Source organism: Crotalus tigris, unplaced genomic scaffold (genome assembly GCF_016545835.1).
Source record: "Crotalus tigris isolate CLP2741 ecotype Arizona unplaced genomic scaffold, ASM1654583v1 scf7180000017753.6788120, whole genome shotgun sequence".
Taxonomy (NCBI): domain Eukaryota; kingdom Metazoa; phylum Chordata; class Lepidosauria; order Squamata; family Viperidae; genus Crotalus; species Crotalus tigris.
In genome coordinates this window covers 83,151-102,672 of record NW_024096615.1, presented here as the reverse complement: position 1 = coordinate 102,672, position 19,522 = coordinate 83,151, and the positions used below count along the sequence as shown (strand labels likewise).

Below are 19,522 nucleotides of genomic sequence, written 5' to 3'. Positions count from 1 at the left end.
TGTCCCTCCTTTTGCATCCTTTCTTCAATGATTCTATTCCACTATTTCTTTGATATTAGTGTAACTCATGTCCTGCAGCGAGCTGTCCTGTGGCAAGTTGGCTGCTGCATGTTGGCTATGGCAAGTTGGCCATCGCAAATTGGCCGCCGCAAATTGTCATAGACCCATCTATGTCTTCTTATAGACATACATAAAGGCTCTTACCTTTGTGCTGCAGTAGGTGATCAGCTGTTGTATTTAAAACTTCATTCATGACAGTAATTATTATCTAGATGGCTTATATCTGAGAGCCTTCTATCAAAGAGGCTAAGTGTGGAGTAGGTATCTGAAGAGCTGTGATTTACTTCTAAACTCTAGTATGAAGCTGAGCACTGATTGCCCTTTTTATGATCTCTGTTCATTACACATTTTATTTATAAAGAAATTTCTCTCTGTGTGTATCCAATTCAGTAATATATAAATCAGAGAAGTCCAGTGTAACATGGGACCTCTACTTTGATGTATGATTGTATGATTAACAGGTATGATGGAGCAGACCTGGATTTATTTGAACCCACAACTAACAAAATTTATTCCAATCTAACACTGGAATAAAGAGCACTCCATAGAAATGTGTAATCATCAAGAAATCCCAGAGGTCCTCCTTACACATTAAAATCACTGACAGAAAAAATATGAGTGAATTCTTATTTACCCACTGCAAGCAGACATATTAAGACAATAAAGACTAGCAGTGCAGTCCTCCAAAAGCAGTATCTAAGACCTTGAAATGCCACAGTCACATATGTTGCCATATAACAACAACAAAAAATACAAGTTATGAAAGTGAAGACAACCTGCAGAAATAATTATTTTAGGGGAATGACTCCAATCCATCTAGGACACAATAATTTGGCTAGTGGTATCATAGAAAATATGCCTGTGGTTTGCAGAAGGAATTTGATGTTTAAGGTCCTGAATGAAGGAAATCTTCCAATGGAATTGACAGTTATGGAAAGATAGTACAAAGAAAATATGCTTATTCAAACAAGAAGAAAACCTAAGAAATGTCTAGATAAAAAATATACCATGTAAAGCAACATGAATCAGCTTTTTGGACACAGAGTTTTTGGATATATTGAAGAATACAAAAATGTTTTAATATCAGACCATGAGAGTATTAAGAAAGTTATAGGATTAAAAAATTGTGCCAAGACAATCATAAGGTTCCAGTAAAGGGACAGAATGATACTCAGAAAAGACAGTTGAATGAAGCCTTCACTTTTCCCAAAAGTAAAGAGAAACAGGAAAACCTGTCAACTAGAAAATTAAATACAGAAACTGATGTCATCTATATCCTAAATGATAAAACAGCCAGATTCTTGTTTCAAAGAAAGAAAAGCTGAAACACTGGTAATTATTAATAAAGGATTTTTGCAGGGTATGATCAGTAACTCGCTGTTTTTCTCATTGCAGCCAAGCATGTCTAATAGAAGGCTTGCAAAGACCATATTTCCCAGGCCATAGGTTAAGAGAAAGTCCGGAACATAATGTGAGAAAATATGCCTGGAATACAGAAGAGATTAATTTTAGTGATCGTGGAGAACTAATAATGTCAACTAAGAAGAAAACCACACAGTCAACAGACTACAGTTTATTTTGTATTTTGTACTCTTGATATAAACTTGTCATTAAGAGAGCTGAAAGATATTAAATAAATAAAAACATTAAATAAATGGATGCATGAGTGAATAGACCAGATATACTATAACTGTACTGCTGTGAACTGTTGACACACCTTTCTGGAAGTAAATACAAGGGCAATTTGGAAATAAACCTCTGTTTGGTTATCAATGACAGACAATTGCAGATACAGAACTTTTATTATACGCATTAAAAAACTACAACATTACATTACTTTTTGACATAATCACCATTCAAATTGAAGCACATATCATAATGTCTTACAAGGTTTGAAATTCCTTAGTAGTAATCGCTCGGAGCAAATCTGAGCTATAGGGGAGGGGATCAAAAACATCCCAATGGAACTGCTTCAAAAGTTCTTGGGTGCATCTAGCAGTGTGTGGGCGAGCATTATCGTGAACCAAAACCACACCGGAAGTCAGCATGCCCTGACACTTGTTATGGATGGCTCGTCTTGAGTTTTTGTAACATTTCACAGTAGACTTCTGAATTGATGGTCAAACCATGCTCCATGAACTTCACTAGCAGTATTCCTTTGGCATCTTCACATTTGGCGGGATTTTCTATGGCACCACTTCCAGTGTGTTGGTTCACAATAATGCTCATCCATACCCCGCTAGACACACCCAAGAACTTTTGAAGCAGTTCCATTGGGATGTTTTTGATCACCCTCCCCCAATAGCCCAGATTTGGCACCAAGCGTCTACTACTAAGGAATTTCAAACCTTGTAAGACATTATGACAAGTGCCTCAGTTTGAATGGTAATTATATCAATAAGTAATTTAATGTTGTAGTTTTCTGATGTGTATAATAAAAGTTCTGTATCTGTGTCTGTCATTGATAACCAAACAGAGGTTTATTTCCAAATTGCCCTCATATTTCCATCTCCTTGAATTAAGTCTTCATCATCCACTCCTTCAACATGCATACTACTCAAACTATCTAAAATAGCTATTCTGTAAGGAAAATGTTTCATAATATAAACCTGAGCCTCCATCAGGGTTAGACACTGAAATATATTATACTGAATATTTACTCTTACGTGAGACAGATACAAAACCCATGACTAAGAATTTAAGTTCACTTATGTAAAACGCCCACTCTTTATTGCTATGTACTCTAAATTCTCCATTGACTGCGATGGAATTGACCATCCTTATCAGATGACTTTACTGGCACAGTTCATTACATTTGACAAGTGAAAAAAGGAAACATCTGCATAAAATAAATCAATCCATAATAATAATGGCTCAACAATATTCAGAGAATTAAATGAATATTTGTATGGCATGTCACATATTCGACAATTCCTGAGAGAGCCAAAGCTGAAGTACTCATATTATGAGTCTAACTAAGGATCTTTCAGATCAGATCCTGAGTAAGTAGAAATAATCGGTGATAGCAGACAACCCAGATCCTCTATTTACAGAGTTTTCATTTAAAAGACCCTCCTTATTTTACCCACAAACACTGAATTCCCCTGATGGGAGATGGAAAAGTACAGGAACTAATTCAGATATGATAGCTAGTCTTCTCCAAACTAAAATTATTTTATATTGGCACACATTTTGTACTTAGGTAGTCCTCAACTTACAACAGTTCATTCAGTTACAATGGCACTGAAAAAAGTGACCTGACTGTTTTTCACACAACCATTGCGGCATCTCCATGGTCATGTGATCAAAATTCAGATGTTTGGCAATTGACTCATATTTATGATGGTTGCAATGTCCTGGGGTTGGATGATCCTCTTTTGCAACTTCCTGACAAGCAAAGTCAATTGGGAAGCCAGATTCACTCAACAACTGTATTACCAACTTAACACTTGCAATGATTCGCTCAACAAATTTGGCAAGAAAAGTCGTAAAATGGGGCAAAATTCACTTAACAAATGTCTCAGCAACAGAAATTTTGGGCTCAATTGTGGTTGTAAATCGAGGAGTGCCTGTATGTTCTAATATACAGTGATCTCAGATTAACAAATATGTTTACGTACAGAGCTTCTTGTCGTTGCTTAACAGTTTCAGTTGGTCCCTTTTAACTTACACATTTCTAAATATAGTCCCTTATTATGTTAACTACTTCAGTCAGTTTGGCAGTACTTTCCTTCTCCAGAAAGGAAGCTGGAAAGGAGGAATACTTTTTCTTTTTCCTGAGCCTCCTGGGAATGAGAAACTTGGACATACTTCCCTTAGCCAGTCTTTCCAGTGCAGCTCTAGTCCTTTCATCAGCAGGTCTCCTCTGCAGAACTCCCTTGAGTTTGCTTAACTATTAGACCTCAGTCTGCTTTCTCTGAGGATCTTTTCTTCAACTAAAGTGCCTGCAATGGCATCAGCTCTTCCTTCTTGATACACATACAGCATCTCCAATTCACAATGTAACATGCAGCATGACTATTGCACCACTTTCCCTGGCAAATCTCTCCTTTATAAATCTTACATCGGAAGGAAGATTTGCTTACTCACTGGTAACTTAATTAATCCAAGACCCTTCTAGCTTTTACATACATGGAAGACTTTATGCAGTTGGCAAACAGGAAGAAATTCCAACTTTGAGACCAAAGTACAATCCAGCCAAGTCTATCGAAACTCCCCAACAAAATACCCTCTTTCAGGAAAAGCACAGCCCATTTTGCCATGTTTAATAAGTGAAATTATAAGAAATCTCACTTGAATGCCTTCAACAATATTTGCATAAGGAAGGAAGGAAGGAAGGAAGGAAGGAAGGAAGGAAGGAAGGAAGGAAGGAAGGAAGGAAGGAAGGAAGGAAGGAAGGATCGTGTGCCAGATTTTCCACATAATTTCTCCTTTAGGTTTATATATTGTACAGCAAGGAGGCAGATAAATTGAGTAATCAGATTTCCTAGTTGCCAGATTTGGGCCTGAACACTGTAACAGCAATGTGAATAATATGAGGCCCAACTACTGTGGTATTTAATCACTGATAAGGAAAATATTTTGAAATATTTTTCATCCTTCATGCATTCAAATGAAAAATTAAGTTTATGAAAATAAATGTAAAGCAAAACAACAGATCTGGCTTTTCACGTATCAATATTCCAAATACAGTATTTAATTCAACACTGAAATACAAATGCTTCAAACAAGGTAAATCAGACATTTTTAAAAGCATTTTTTTCAGTCAAGAGAAACATTTACTAGAGAGAAAACACAGAATTCCATATAAAGACTTTGTCACAGGTTATTTTACATGTACTCAGCTTAGTAACCTCAGAGAGCCAATACAAGCACACTTGGCCTTTAGGCAACACACCAACAAGTACTAAAAGTACTGGTACTCACAGTTTACTATGCCATTTTCCCCCTTACAACTTGTTTCTTTACTACTACTTCTCTTTGTGAACTCTATTTCTGGAGAATAGTAACCACAAACTATATTTTCCTTAGGTTGTTTCAGGTTGTTTTAGTTCCCAAATGAGCACCACAACTCCAACATTGTCTGCCCCAGTTGCTTCTCTACTTAGCTATTATAGCCACCAGTTGCAGAGCTGGCTAGAGAGAGAGGTCTTAAAGGGACAGGGCACCAGCAGACCAGGTGCTGGCCATTTTGCAGGATGCTTGTCCTCTAAGACAGGAGTCCCCAGCCCCCAGTCCATGGATTGGCACCGCTCCGCAGCATACCAGAAGCCCGTCCATGCAAACAAGCAAAGTCCATTTGCTGGATACAGGAAGCACAAGAAACTACGCCCCCTTGGTCCATGGAAAAACCTCTCTCCATAGAACCAGTCCCTGGTGCCCAAAAGGTTGAGGGCCTCTGCTCTAAGATACTTCAAGCTGAATAGTTATAATTATTATGGCCCATCACTGGGCAAATTTTCAAAACATTAAGGAGATTAAAAGTTTTGATTATGCTTTTCTCAAAAATGTAAAGTTCTCTTAAGTGAAATAATTCAATAAACAAAAGCTAACCATACTTTGTAAAAATAAAAAAAAGAAACCATTAAAGGTTCTTTTTAAGCCATCTCAGTTAAAAACAGGAAAGTATTTAAACTCAACATTTCATTTTTTAAATATTGTTTTGCTCTCTTTACGGAACACAAAATGAGAGTTAAATCTTTCAGAAAGAATGTAGTCAGAATACCAATGTGGGAAGCTCCCCTCCCTTTCCTAGAGAATGAAATATTTTGGGGACTATTAAAAGAAGCAGAACATTACATTTCCCCTAAAGGAGAAAAGGAGAGATATCTTCTTAAAGGCAGAAAACTGCCCAAGTCTTCCTGCTATAGGAAAACAGTGTCAAGCAGAAACCTGAAGAAGCTAATCTTTAGGAATGGAGATTTTGTAATCCATTCAGAAAGATTGGGCCACCGTATTCATAAACAAAATGCCTTCAGCCACAGCTTCCACAGAAGATTGGAACTGATGGCATTAGAAAAACAAAGACTCCTAAAATCTACATTCCACACCCAGCTCCAAGGACAAGGCATGACCTCCCAGGCACAATGGGAGTCAGGCAACAATAATAAGAATACTAAAAGGGCACACTCAAGCTACAGGACAAAGTACATTTCACAACAAACAGGCATCTTAAACACAAAGCCCCAAAGAATGTATAAAAACCAACCTACTCTCAACTCCATTTTGTCAACTGTCCCAGAACCACATGCTGTTGTTCGTTCTGCTCATCAATAAACAGACCTTCTTTCCTAAGCAGCTAGCCTCCATTTTATTTTTCAGCGTCTTTCTCCTGGCTTGGAATCAGATTTTAAAATGGTAAAATTTGCAACTCTTACAAATATATAGAGGTTTCACAAACAATTTCTTCTAATAGAAATAGTTTTGACATAGACTTATTTTCTCTATTCTTTTATGCAGTTTCAATTATTTTTCTGAAGAAAAGTTTCTCCAATTTGTGCTTTTAACATAAAAAACAGAGGTTAAACCTCTATTTTAAGAATATCTGTAATACATACTTTTAAAAACAGAAGTATTCCTTATCTTTGTTCCTATTTTTACCTCTGTCTTCATCTATCTAAATATAAAAACATATCTCATTGATCCAGCAGGTCTTGGAAGCTAAGACTGGATAAGAAACATTAGAGATTTTCAGAGCTGCTGGCTAGAAAGTAAAATATATCCTGGAAGAAGCAGAAGCAAACTGGTTCCAGGAAAACTTCATCAATAAAATTGTGAGCAACCAAGCTCCTATTTATATAAAAATTTTCAGAAATATGGAGTCCTTGTGGTTTCTGAGTTTGCAGATGTTTCATGAGCAACATATATTCAAACTATCTGTTCTTTCTGCTATTTATTTCTTATCTAGAAACTGTGCAGAGTTTTACTACCAAAAAATGGATCCTAGCAAAATTTTCTTCAATGCTATCACACATATCATGGCAAAGTTCATAAAAACCTCTGATAATATATTTTATTTCTTTGCTTTCACAAACCATTTGTTTATATTCACATTCAAATACAAAATATAGTCATTAAACAAGGAAATGTGTTTTTATTTAAACACTTTTGACAAAACTGCCTGTCCAAAAATTACAGCAAAGTGCTCCTTGTCAGAATAGAGGAAAATGATAACTGGGTTAAAGCAATTTACCTTGTTTGTGAACAGAAACCTGTTTTTTTCCACTTTGCCAGGTGTGTGGACAGCAGAAATTGGTGGAGGCCAAGTGTGAGTCATTTCCTTAGGAAAAAATGAGAGAAATTTCAAAAATATAAGGCATTAAGATATTTTAAACTTGAAAATCTAAATTCTAAAACAAAGGATTTTGTGGCAGTTTTGTTGTCAATATATTCATTTTTTAAATAACAAAAAACCCAACCACACCAATATGCATGAAAAAATGATTCCACCCATTTTGCATTATCTCACCCTCTGTCAGCCCTCTCAGGTAAAACAGACAGGAAACATAACTAGATGAAGTGATTTTACTTCATTGTAACAGAATCTTGCAAGTCTCAAAATACATATTTTTAACTACTTGATCCAATAGGGTAGGTCCTTCCTAAGATTATTTCTCTCATTGTTAAGCCACTGAGGGCTCCTGCTTCTCTTACCTATTTGTTTCCTTCCTCTCTTTCCTCTCATTCCCCAAGATCATCCATGCATTCCTTTACACCAGACATGTCAAACACACGGCCTGGGGCCGGATGCAGCCCGCGAAGTGGTTTCATGTGGCCCGCAAAGCCATCCTGGAAACAGTGAGGGAATGACCCCCTCTGCCTTGGCCCTGGCTCAGGCCGGCTGGGAGCCAATGTACAATTTTGTGGCCATCTATGCTGAAACACACTCAGTCTTAGCTCCATAAGGCCACCTGGAAACAGCGAGGAACCAGCCCCTGCCGCGTCGCCCCACCCCCTGGGTGCATGCTGCGGAGGGGTGTCACCCTTTGTGAGGAATGAAGAAATGTACCATCACCTGGAAGTGGCCAGCAAATGCCCCTCGCCTACTTCACATATCCGGCTTGATGGGCTCCAGGGGAGGGGTTTCGGCAGGCAGCAGGGCGCTCTCCTGACAGCGCTGAGAGGCTGAGCTGGGTGGCATGAATCTGATGAGAAGCGCGAGGCCTTCCAGCTCCCAGTCTGCCCAATTTCAGCAGGCAGCAAGGTACAAAGCTGATGAGCTTCGCACCACCCGGCTCAACCTCTCGGCGTTGTGAGGAAAGTGCCCCACTGCCTGCCGAAACCAGGCAGGATGGGGGCTGGGCAGCCTCATGCTTGTTTTTGGATTCATGCCGCCTGGCTCAGCCTCTCGGCGCTGTGAGGAGAGCGCCCCACTGCCTGCTGAGACCGGGCAGGCTGGGGGCTGGGGGGCATTGTGCAGGTAATGTTGACTTTCACGCTGCTCATGGCATCCCCTCCCCCAAAGCCCACTAAGCCAGATATATGAAGTAGGTAAGGGCCATGTGCTGGCCACTTCCAGGCGATGGTGCATTTCTTCATTCCTCACAAAGGGTGACACCTCTCCAGCTGCATTTTTTGCCTGTTTTTCTCCTTCCCTCATCTCAAATATTTTCTCACTACTCTGTACTTAGGAAGGAAGGAAAGAAAGAAAGAAGGAGAGGGAGGGTCTCAGGGTACCTCTGCCTTAATCCTGCCCTGCTGCCCTTTCACCATCCCCTTGCCCCTCCTCTTGGCCTATCCTGGGGGTCTCCCATCCTATTGCTAAGGAAGCTTTGGATACAAAGCCGGGTCTCCTCCCATGGAGAGGGAATGGGTCCCCCTCTGACTTTGCCCTCGTACCCATCATGAGCAACCTGGCTAAGGAGAGCAAGCACAGCAGCAGCAGCCTTGAGGAGGAGATAAGTGCAGCTGGGCGCTCCCTTGGGGAAGTGGGGCTGGGCTTGGTGCTGCAGGTGCTCGAGCGTCAGGCTGGGTGTTTGACCTCTGCTGCCCAGGGCTCCGGGCAGCCCGCACCACCATCCAGCTCCCCCCGCATGGCCTGAGAGGAACAGTGAGGCTCATCCAGTGGACCATCCCTTGGCACTTGTCCTGGTCCCACCCCCTTCTGCCAGAGACCCTCAGATCTGTCCCACTCCTGCCCAGGCCCCCACAGGCACCCTTGACGCGAATGATGTAGAGCTGGCCACGCCCACCCAGTAGGCCACACCACTCCATCCAGCCCACCCAGTAGGCCGCACCCACCCTGGCCACACCCACCCAGCCCCCAAGTGCAACCGCAATGCTGATGCGGCCCTCAATGAAATTGAGTTTGACACCCCTGCTTTACACCTTTCCCAAAAGCATGCTTCACAACCACACAGCCACCAAAGCTTGCCTGCTGCTTATTAATTGTGTATGTCAGTGTTTTTTTACTCTTGATAACTCTAAGATGTATGGACGTCAACTCCTAGTATTCCCCAGCCAGGATAAAATCCACATATCTTAGAGTAGTCATGATTGAGAAACAGTGATGTATGTATTCAAAAGGAATCCAAAGATGCTTTTTCATGAGGCAACTGGACTTTCTTATTTTTCTTTGAAAAGATTTCGCTTCTCATCCAAGAAGCTTCTTCAGCTTGGACTGGATGATGGGGAATGAAAGTATTTATATTCCTTGCAGACAGTTATTCATTTGCATTCTTTTAGCGAGTTGTTAGTACTACCTGGAGGCTTATCTGTGTCTTCAGAGTGACCTGAGTAGTGCAAATGGGTGTGGAGCCTTCTTGGAACTATTGAAAGAAGGCTCCACACCCATTTGCACTACTCTGAAGACACAGAAAAGCTTTCAGGTAGCACTAACGACTCGCTAAAAGAATGCAAATGAACAGCTGTCTGCAAGGATTATAAATCCTTTCATTCCCCAGCTGTTAATTTAATTAATTTGATTCTTTAATTGAACTGAATTGATTTTTGATTACTTTCATATGTTTTTGGTATGTTTTTGTTTTTGTTTACATTTTGAATTCTTTGAACTGTTATAAGCTGTCCTGATTATCAAGTGATAGATAGGCTGGATGTAAATATAATAAATAAATAAATGTATCCTTTGCAGCAGCTAGTCATTTGAGCCATTTTTCATTTGTTTTTCACTAATGTCTTCTATTATTATTGAATATGAGATAGCTGACTCAGTACATAGGTAATGACAAAACAGTATACATCATACTGAATCCTTCTTTCACAGTTTTATTTTCCACTAAAATGCAGTCTTTTATTTTATTGGACGCCACAAAAATTACAGAATATCATCTCTGCAGGAGACATAAGTCAATCATTTTTCAAGCAGCTTCAGTACCTGAATAGTCTATTGGACAAGATCACGTTGTGAGAGTCTTTTTTTATAATGGTTGTGGTAATGTTAGAGGCGTGAATGCCTATGTACTTTTATGCAGATCATGCTTAGAATCTGAACAATTTGCAATGAATATTAAATAGAATGATGCAGTAAGGAGTATAGCTCTGAAAATTAATGCTTGAAAAATCAAGGTAGTAGTTTTTCATATGGAAAATAGACTGAAAACTGAAAATTATACATAAATGAGAAAATACCAGAGAAAGTATACTGTGATTTTTCCTCTAGGAACTCAAGACAGATAGAGAGTTACTGGCTCAGTTATCCAGGTTGCAGGTTCAGGTTAAAGTTGAACTTGGGTCTCTCTGGTCCTAATCCAATATGACAATGGCTTTTAGTGTATTTTTGCAGAACGTTTAGTAAAGACAAGAAATGGAGACATTTTAAGACATGCAAATACTAATAGAAAGCTAGTGAGAGATCTTGAGATCTTGCGAGAAATTAGAAAGTCTGACTGAACTCTTTTTTTTGTCCCACAAACACGCAGCGAAGGCTGAGAAGCAAACGGAGAAATGCAATGCAGTTGAAAGGCAGGTTAGTACAGTTAAAAAAAAAACGCTTGGGAGAGGCGAGGGCATCTGGGCGGTGGTGGGTGCGGTAACCTTACCCTGCGCAGGTTAGGCAGGTGTCTGGCAGGCAGAGGGAAGCAACTCCACCCCCCTGCCACCTGCCTCACCTCATGGTGGCAGCAGCAGCAGCCAGCCAAGCAGAAGGTGATCTAGCAGGAGCAGCCAGTAGAGGCCAAAAGCGCCCAGCCGGCATGAGAGCTACAGCACCTGCCAGGGCCCAAAGAACACCAAGTTCAGCCCTTAGCCCGGCAACTGCAGCACTGAGTTGTCGTGCAGGGTGGCACTCAAGCAGCCAAAGGGGTGGTTCCACTGGCGGCCACTGGCAAAGGGCCCTGGCAGGCTGGCAGTGGGGCGGCACTCCGGATCTGGGCCAACTCATCCCGTGCCAGGCTCGGTGCCCTTTCTGCCACCATCCAGCACAGCCACACTGGTACCCTACCTGGTCCACCACCACGCTCTCATTGCCGCATTGCTTCTCCACCCCATGCACAGGCCCTGTCCCATCCCCGTGCACTCGCAGCCTGTTGTTACCAGTAAGGGCAAAAGATAAGCCCTCCCCGAAAGTAAAACCTATTGCTTACTTCAGAGCCCAAAAGAAAGTAAGACAGGGACTTCCTTTCAGGGAAACACAGTAGAACATTTTATATAAATTGTCTTTATAAGTAGCTGCCCTCATTATTTTGTAGTTTCTTTCCCATAGGTTTTGCCATTTTTCTAGCTCTAAATTGTGCCCAAAGTTTTTTGCCCAAGTTATCATTGTTTCTTTAACTTGTTCATCTTCCATCTTTAAATTTAACAGAAAGCAGTACAGTTCCTTAATCAATTTGTCATCTAATGACAATAGTATCTGGTCTAACATTGTTTGGTCTTTGTAAAAATCATATATTTTTGCGTCTTTCTCATATCTCATTTGCATTTGCAGGTGTAGCCACCATGATAACTCAATGCCTTCTCATTCCAATTCTTGTTTAGTTTGTGGTTTCCCATCAGTATTCAAAATATCTTTAAAAGTCACAAGTTTCTCATAATTAAATTTGGGTGTACAAACGCCTCCATTGTCGAAATCCATCTTGGTATTTTCATGTAAGTTCTTAATTTTACCTTTTCCCATGACAAAAGCAGTACATTTTGAAAGTATTTGTGAATTTTGTTCTTCCCATGCCATCCAAGTTGTAGGTCATGCTCTTCTAGGTATAATAGTCTTTTATTTCTAAGAGTTATCCATTCTTTTAACCATGTTAGTGCAGCTGCTTGATAGTACAAGACCCAGTCTGGTAGGCCAAAGTCTCCATTTTCTTTTGCTTCTTATAACATTTTCAGTCTGATTCTAGCTTTTTTTTCCCCTTGACAGATAAATTTCAATATTGATGTATTTAATTCATCGAAAATTTTTTTGGCAATTTTTATTGGTATTGTTTGAAATAAAAAGAGTATTTTTGGTAAAATATTCATTTTCACCATTGCTATTCTTCCCAGGATTGATAGGTATAGATTTTTCCATTTTTCCAAATCTAGTTTTATTTGTGTTGCACATATTGCTGTTAAATATATCCCTACGTATTTAACTTTCTTAACTAATTGAAGATCTGTTTTTACTGATAGTTGGTTTTTTTAATTTATCTGTGAGGTTTTTAACTTTAACTTTAGTCTTTTCTCTATTAATTTTCACTCCTGCTACTTCTCCAAATTCTTCAAACTTTGCTAATAATTTAAGACTTGTCTCTAACAAATCATCCAATATAAATACCAGGTCATCTGCAAATGCTTGTAGTTTGTACTTTTCATCTTTTATTTCCATTTCTTTGATTTCTGGATCCTGTCTAACATTCCTATTCAATAATACCAAAGTTAAGATAAATAACAACAACAACAACAACAACAACAATAATAATCAAGCAAGGGTAGTACCAATAGTAATAGGTGCCTTGGCTGCAATCCCAAAACAACTGGAGCACCATTTGAACACCATTGGCATTGACAAATTCGCTATTAGTCAATTGCAAAAGGCGGCCTTACTGGGAACTGTTTCCATCCTGCGACAAGATCTGTAATACCATCAAACATCCACATCTGCCTATCCCAGGTCCTGGGTAAGGACTTGATAGGTAGACAAAATGCCAAATCCAGTCTGAACATCTGGCTGACTGTGCGATGATTAATAATAATAATAATAAACCCCAGTGAGGCACTACCTTGACGTGGTTGTGGGGCTTGTGTACTCTGAGGAAGATGAGAGCTATGCCAGAGGTTCAACCATACTGGACAGGTCTCATCATAGGAGTCAGACAAAGAGTGTCTCTCCCATAAAAAATATGGTGAGACGTAAATTTCAGAATGCCATACCGGCTCGGACATCGCCCGGGTTAACAAGGTCCGCATTAGATATTGGAGTTCCTGGATATCTGGTGAAAAATGGGTTACAGGACTCAGGACTGTTGGCTGAGCAACCAGGGCCAGCAGCTGCAGAACTACTGGAAGAAAAGGTGTTTACCCGTCGCAGATACACAGTGATGGAAAACAAAGAAATAATGATCTGTTACTACAGATCAAGTCCAACAAGAAGAGGATATCTAAAACGAATGCACCAGTTCTGGAAAGAACAACATCCAGAATCAGAAATAACAGAACAGAGACTAGCAGATCAACGCCGATTTATAACACGAAATAAAGTATTGACAGAAACAGAATTGGATGAACTGCAAAGGTTTACCCAGGGCAAAGAAATCAAAGCCTTACCAGAAGTAATTCAGAATGTAGAGGCAAACCAGGGGGAGTTGGCAGTGAAGGAATTTAACAGAGATATACAACTGTTCTCATTTGGAAACCAGGCACCTCTACCTCAGGAAGAACAAAACCCTCTAACTAAAGAAATAAAAGAATTGAAACAAAGAATAACTGAGCATCTAGAACAGCACAAAAACAACAGAATAAGGCTACCTGCATTGAAGCTTGTTCCAAAGAAACAGCTAGCACAAGCATTAAAAGATGCAAATACTGCAATATCAAGTATAAGCACCAATTCACTGCAAGAAACAAACCAACTAATGTACAGCACAGCTGCAGTTATAACAGAATACCTGGGATGCAAAATCAACAAAGAAGAGAAACAAACAAACAGTGCACCAGAAAAATGGAAGGTTAGACTAGAAAATAAGATCAGCAAGTTAAGATCACATGCAAGCAAGCTAGAACAGATGAAAGAAAAGAAGCTGAAGAACAAGAAGACCAAAGAATACCTAATCAAGAAATACCACTTAGAAACAAGGAAGATCAAGGAAGCACTGGAAATAATAAAGCAACAAATAACAGCTATAGCCAGGAAAATCAGTAGATATGAAGCTCGAATTGCAAACTATAGGCAGAACCTCCAATTTCAATCCAATCAGAAACGTTTCTACCAATCCATCAATGGAGAAACTGCAAGGAATCAGTCAGTACCTGACAAGGAAGAAACAGTGCAGTTCTGGAAGCAGATATGGGATAACCCAAAGAAATACAACAAGGATGCGGCTTGGTTAAAAGAGGTGGATGCAAATAAAACAGAGGTTGAAATGAAAGAACTAGTAATAACAACAAAAATGGTAGAAAAAAGAGCAAAGAAAATCAAAAATTGGTCAGCACCAGGTAAAGATGAACTGCATGGGTTTTGGTTGAAACATCTAACTGTTATACACCCACTCATTGCCAAGCAGTTCAACAATATACTACAAGGAGGAGAAATTGAAAAGTGGCTAACAACTGGGAAAACCTACCTAATAATGAAAAATCCAGCAAAAGGGGCAACACCAGGTAACTACAGGCCAATTACCTGCTTACCAACAACTTTCAAATTACTAACTGGTGTGGTAGCTGATGCAGTACAACAGCATCTAGTTGAAAACAATCTCTTTCCACCTGAGCAGAAAGGAAACCGCCCCAATAGCAGAGGAACAAAAGATCAACTCCTAATAGATAAAATGATCTTGGAAAACTGCAAGAAAAGGAAGACCAACCTGAATGTGGTATGGATTGACTACAAAAAGGCATTTGACTCTCTGCCACATGACTGGATAATCAAGTGCCTAGAAATAACAGGAGTCAGTAGAAACATCAGAAAATTTGTGCAAAGATCGATGGCACAATGGAAGACACAGTTGCAGATCAATGGTGAGAGCTGGGAGAGGTTAATATCAAGAGAGGAATATTTCAAGGAGATTCATTATCACCATTACTATTTGTCATTGCACTGTTTCCTCTGTCAACAATACTGAATAACTCAGGACATGGCTATCAAACATCAAAAACATCTGCCAGACTATCCCACCTCCTTTACATGGATGATCTGAAGCTGTATGGAAAAACATCATCTGAAATAGAATCGCTGCTCAACACTGTCCGTATATATAGCCAAGATATTGTAATGGAGTTTGGCTTGGACAAATGTGCCACACTTACTATCAAACAAGGAAAAATAGTGAAAACTGAAGGAATCAAGATGCCCCACGAAAATAACATTAAGAGTCTGGATGAGGAAGAGTACTACAAATACTTGGGTATCCTTCAAGCTGACAACATCAAGCACACTGAAGTCAAGAAAAAGGTTAGAGGTGAATACATCAAGAGAGTGAAGAAGATCTTAAAGTCCAAACTCAATGGAGGAAATACCATAAAGGCAATCAACACCTGGGCAATCCCAGTCATTAGGTACACAGCTGGAATAGTGGACTGGACTCAAGCAGAACTAAAAGCAATGGATAGGCAGACCAGAAAAATAATGACAATGAATCATGCCCTTCATCCACGCAGTGACATTGACAGACTTTATCTACCAAGGCAAATAGGTGGGCGTGGAATGCTACAAGTACATCAGATGGTTGAAGAAGAAAAAATGGCTTTGGAAGAATATCTGAAGAACAATGATGAAGATGCACTGAAATTAGTATATCAGGAAGGCTTACTGACTACTGGAGAGACCAAACTGGCCTACAAGAAAGACCAAATGAAGAACAGAATAGAGGCATGGGAAGACAAAGCACTACATGGCCAATACATAAAAAAATAGCTGGGAAAGCAGATAATAATAAAACCTGGCAATGGCTAAGAGCAGGAAAATTGAAGAAAGAGACCGAGGGACTAATTCTGGCTGCACAAGACCAAGCCTTAAGGACAAATGCATACAAAGTCAAAATTGAGAAGACAGCAACAGACAGTAAGTGCCGCCTATGCAAAGAAGCTGAAGAAACAGTGGACCACTTGGTAAGCTGTTGCAAGAAGATTGCACAGACTGACTACAAGCAGCGGCATGACAAAGTAGCAACAATGGTGCATTGGAAGATCTGCAAAAAATATCATTTGCCTGTAAGCAAAAACTGGTGGGATCATAAAATAGAGAAAGTCATAGAAAATGATAAAATTAAACTGCTCTGGGACTTCAGAATTCAAACAGACAAGCACCTGCAACATAACACCCCAGACTTAACAATTGTTGATAAGAAAGACAAAAAAGTCTGGATAGTGGACGTGGCAGTGCCTGGAGACAGCAGAATAGAAGGAGAAAGAACTGGAGAAGATAACAAAATACAAAGACCTACAAATAGAAATAGAAAGACTGTGGCAAAAGCAAACAAGGGTAGTACCAATAGTCATAGGCTCCTTGGGTGCAATCCCAAAACAACTGGAGCACCACTTGAACACCATTGGCACTGACAAATTCGCTATTAGTCAATTGCAAAAGGCGGCCTTACTAGGAACTGCTTCCATCCTGCGACGATATCTGTAATACCATCAAACATCCACATCTGCCTATCCCAGGTCCTGGGTAAGGACTCGATAGGTAGACAAAATGCCAAATCCAGTCTGAACATCTGGCTGACTGTGCGATGATCCATAATAATAATAATAATAATAATAATAATAATAATAATAATAATAATAAAGTTGGAAGGGAAGGTTATCTATCCAAACCCCTACTCAGGCAGGAAACCCTATACCATTCCAGACAAATGGCTGTCTCTTAAAAACTTCCAGTGTTGGAGCATTCACAGCTTCTGGAGGCAGGTTGTTCCACTGATTAATTGTTCTAACTGTCAGGAAATTTCTCCTTAGTTCTTGGTTGCTTCTCTCTTTGGTTAGTTTCCATCCGTTGCTTCTTGTCCTGCCTTCAGGTGCTTTGGAGAATAGCTTGACTCCCTCTTCTTTGTGGCAACCCTTGAGATATTGGAATACTGCTATCATGTCCCCCCTCGTCCTTCTCTTCATTAAACTAGACATACCCAATTCCAGCAACCATTCTTTATAGAGCCTCAACATTTTTTTTACATCGTGGTGACCAAAACTGGATGCAGTATTCCAAGTGTGGCCTTACCAAGGCATTGTAAAGTGGTATTAACTCTTCACATGATCTTGATTCTATCCCTCTGTTAATGCAGCCTAGCACTGTGTTGGCTTTTTTGGCAGCTGCAGCACACTGCTGGCTCATATTTAAGTGATTGTCCACTAGGACTCCAAGATCCCTCTCACAGTTGCTACTATTGAGCAAGGTACCACCTATTTTATACCTGTGCGTTTGATTTTTCGTGGCCTAAATGTAGAACCTTACTTTTTTCATCATTGAATTTCATTTTGTTAGATAGCGCCCCAATGTTCAAGTCTGTCAAGACCTTGTCTTGACATGGACATCCTTGTCTTGTGCTTTTTTTAATATGGAAACTCTTCATGCAATTTCCATTCACAATTATATTAGCTGTTTGTCTATGATAAATTGTTGAATTATATTCATAAAATTTTCTCCAAAATCCATATGGTTTAGTTGTTGAACTATAAATTGTCAATTGACATTGTCAAAAGTTTTCTGGGCTTCTAAAATAAATCAAAGCCATTTGTTTCCCTGGGTCAATTTTGTAATATTCCAATGTGTCTTAAATTGAATTATTCTTAAATTGTTCTTTATTTGTCTCTTTGGTAAAAATCCATTTTGGTCTGAATGTATAAATACAATCAAGAATCTCTTTAGTCTTTCTGCTATTATTGAAGCAAAGATTTTAAAATCCGCATTTGGTAAAGATATTGTCTGTCGTTCTTTATCAAGGTCAAGTCTGTGTCTTCTTTGGGTATCTGATAATTTGGCTTTTAGTATTACCTCATTGCACACTTCTTGCATTGGTAAAATTAATGTATCTTGTAAACATTTGTAAAATTCTGCTGGTAGTTCATCTGGGCCTGATGTCTTATCAGTTTTTTGGCTTTTTATAGCTTCTGTCAACTCCATCACTGTTATTTTCCCATTTAGCATATTTTTTAAATTCTCTTGAGATTTTTGGTAACTTAGCATTTTCTAAATATTGCCTTATTTTTTCCTGAGGAATTTCTTCTGCATTATAAAGTGTTTTATAAAATTCTATAATTATTTTCTTATTGCATCATTTTGACATTGTAGATCGCCTCTCACATCTTGCAGTTTATTTATCAATTTCTTCTCTCTTTCTTCAGTTTATAAGCCAACCATCTCCCTGGCTTATTGGCATTTTCAAAAAAGTTTTGCTTTGCTCTTTGGATTTGTTGAGGTATTTCTTCAGCTCTATTAGATTTAATTTGTGTTTTATTATCTCCATTTGTTTTTTAAGAGTTTTCTTTTGTAGGTCTCTTTATAGTTCTAGTTTTATAAGTTCTTATTTAAACTTTATTTACTCCTCTAAAATATGCTTTAGCTGTATCCCAGACATTTTGAAGTGATGTATCTTCTTTATTTTCTTTGAAGAAAAATTACATTTCCTTTATGGCTTTTTGTATACATTCTTTCTCTTTCAATAAGATTTGGTTTAAAGTCCATCTTGCTTTTTTCTTTGTTCCTCTCCAGCTCATCTTTATCAGATTATGATCCACCCATACATTAGTTTCTATCTCAATTTCTTTCTTTTTTTAAAACAAGTTTTATTAATTTTTCAAATTTTAACATCCAGATACTTAGGAAGCAGCGTGGTGCTAGGGAAATCAGTCAATAACAAAATCATTCATATATATCTCAGGTTACATCAATAACATTCCCTCACTGTTTCCCACAAATATTATATCATATTCATGTTAATAAGTTTCTAAGTAGTTTCAATCAATCAGTACATTTATCAATAGTATTTTATTTATATATATCCAAGTCCTGTTTAGAGGTTTTATTTAATTCCAATTTATATATTCCAATTTAGCCTTTTATAACCAATGTTTAAACTTCGGATAACCTTTATTTCCCTCATTTCATTATAATATAATTAACATAACTAAAATACACATTTTATTTCAAAATTTACCTTCTTTATAGACAAATATATTCTGATTCTCATTCTAATAACTCCTCCTTTAATAACAAAATATCTTTCATTATCACAAATCTATTTCCATATAACAATTAAAATTATAGTCTAACAGTTAATTTTAACTCCCATTATAAATCTAAGTGCTAAATATTAAAAAAAACATTATCTCTATAAAGCTGCTTTACCCATTAAGTAGATTTCTAAATCCCATTTTAAAT

The 19,522-nt window shown here is 38.7% G+C and overlaps 1 protein-coding gene across 1 annotated transcript in view; it reads right to left on the bottom strand.

Annotated features, from left to right (window-relative positions):
• LOC120306773 (AF4/FMR2 family member 3-like) overlaps window positions 1-19,522 on the bottom strand; it is a 251,296-nt gene that overhangs the window by 194,976 nt on the left and 36,798 nt on the right. Inside the window, exon 2 of the mRNA XM_039340579.1 lies at window positions 7,253-7,339. Coding sequence (XP_039196513.1) covers window positions 7,253-7,336 — 84 coding nt within the window. The 5' untranslated portion in view covers window positions 7,337-7,339. The remainder of the gene's footprint in view (window positions 1-7,252; window positions 7,340-19,522) is intronic.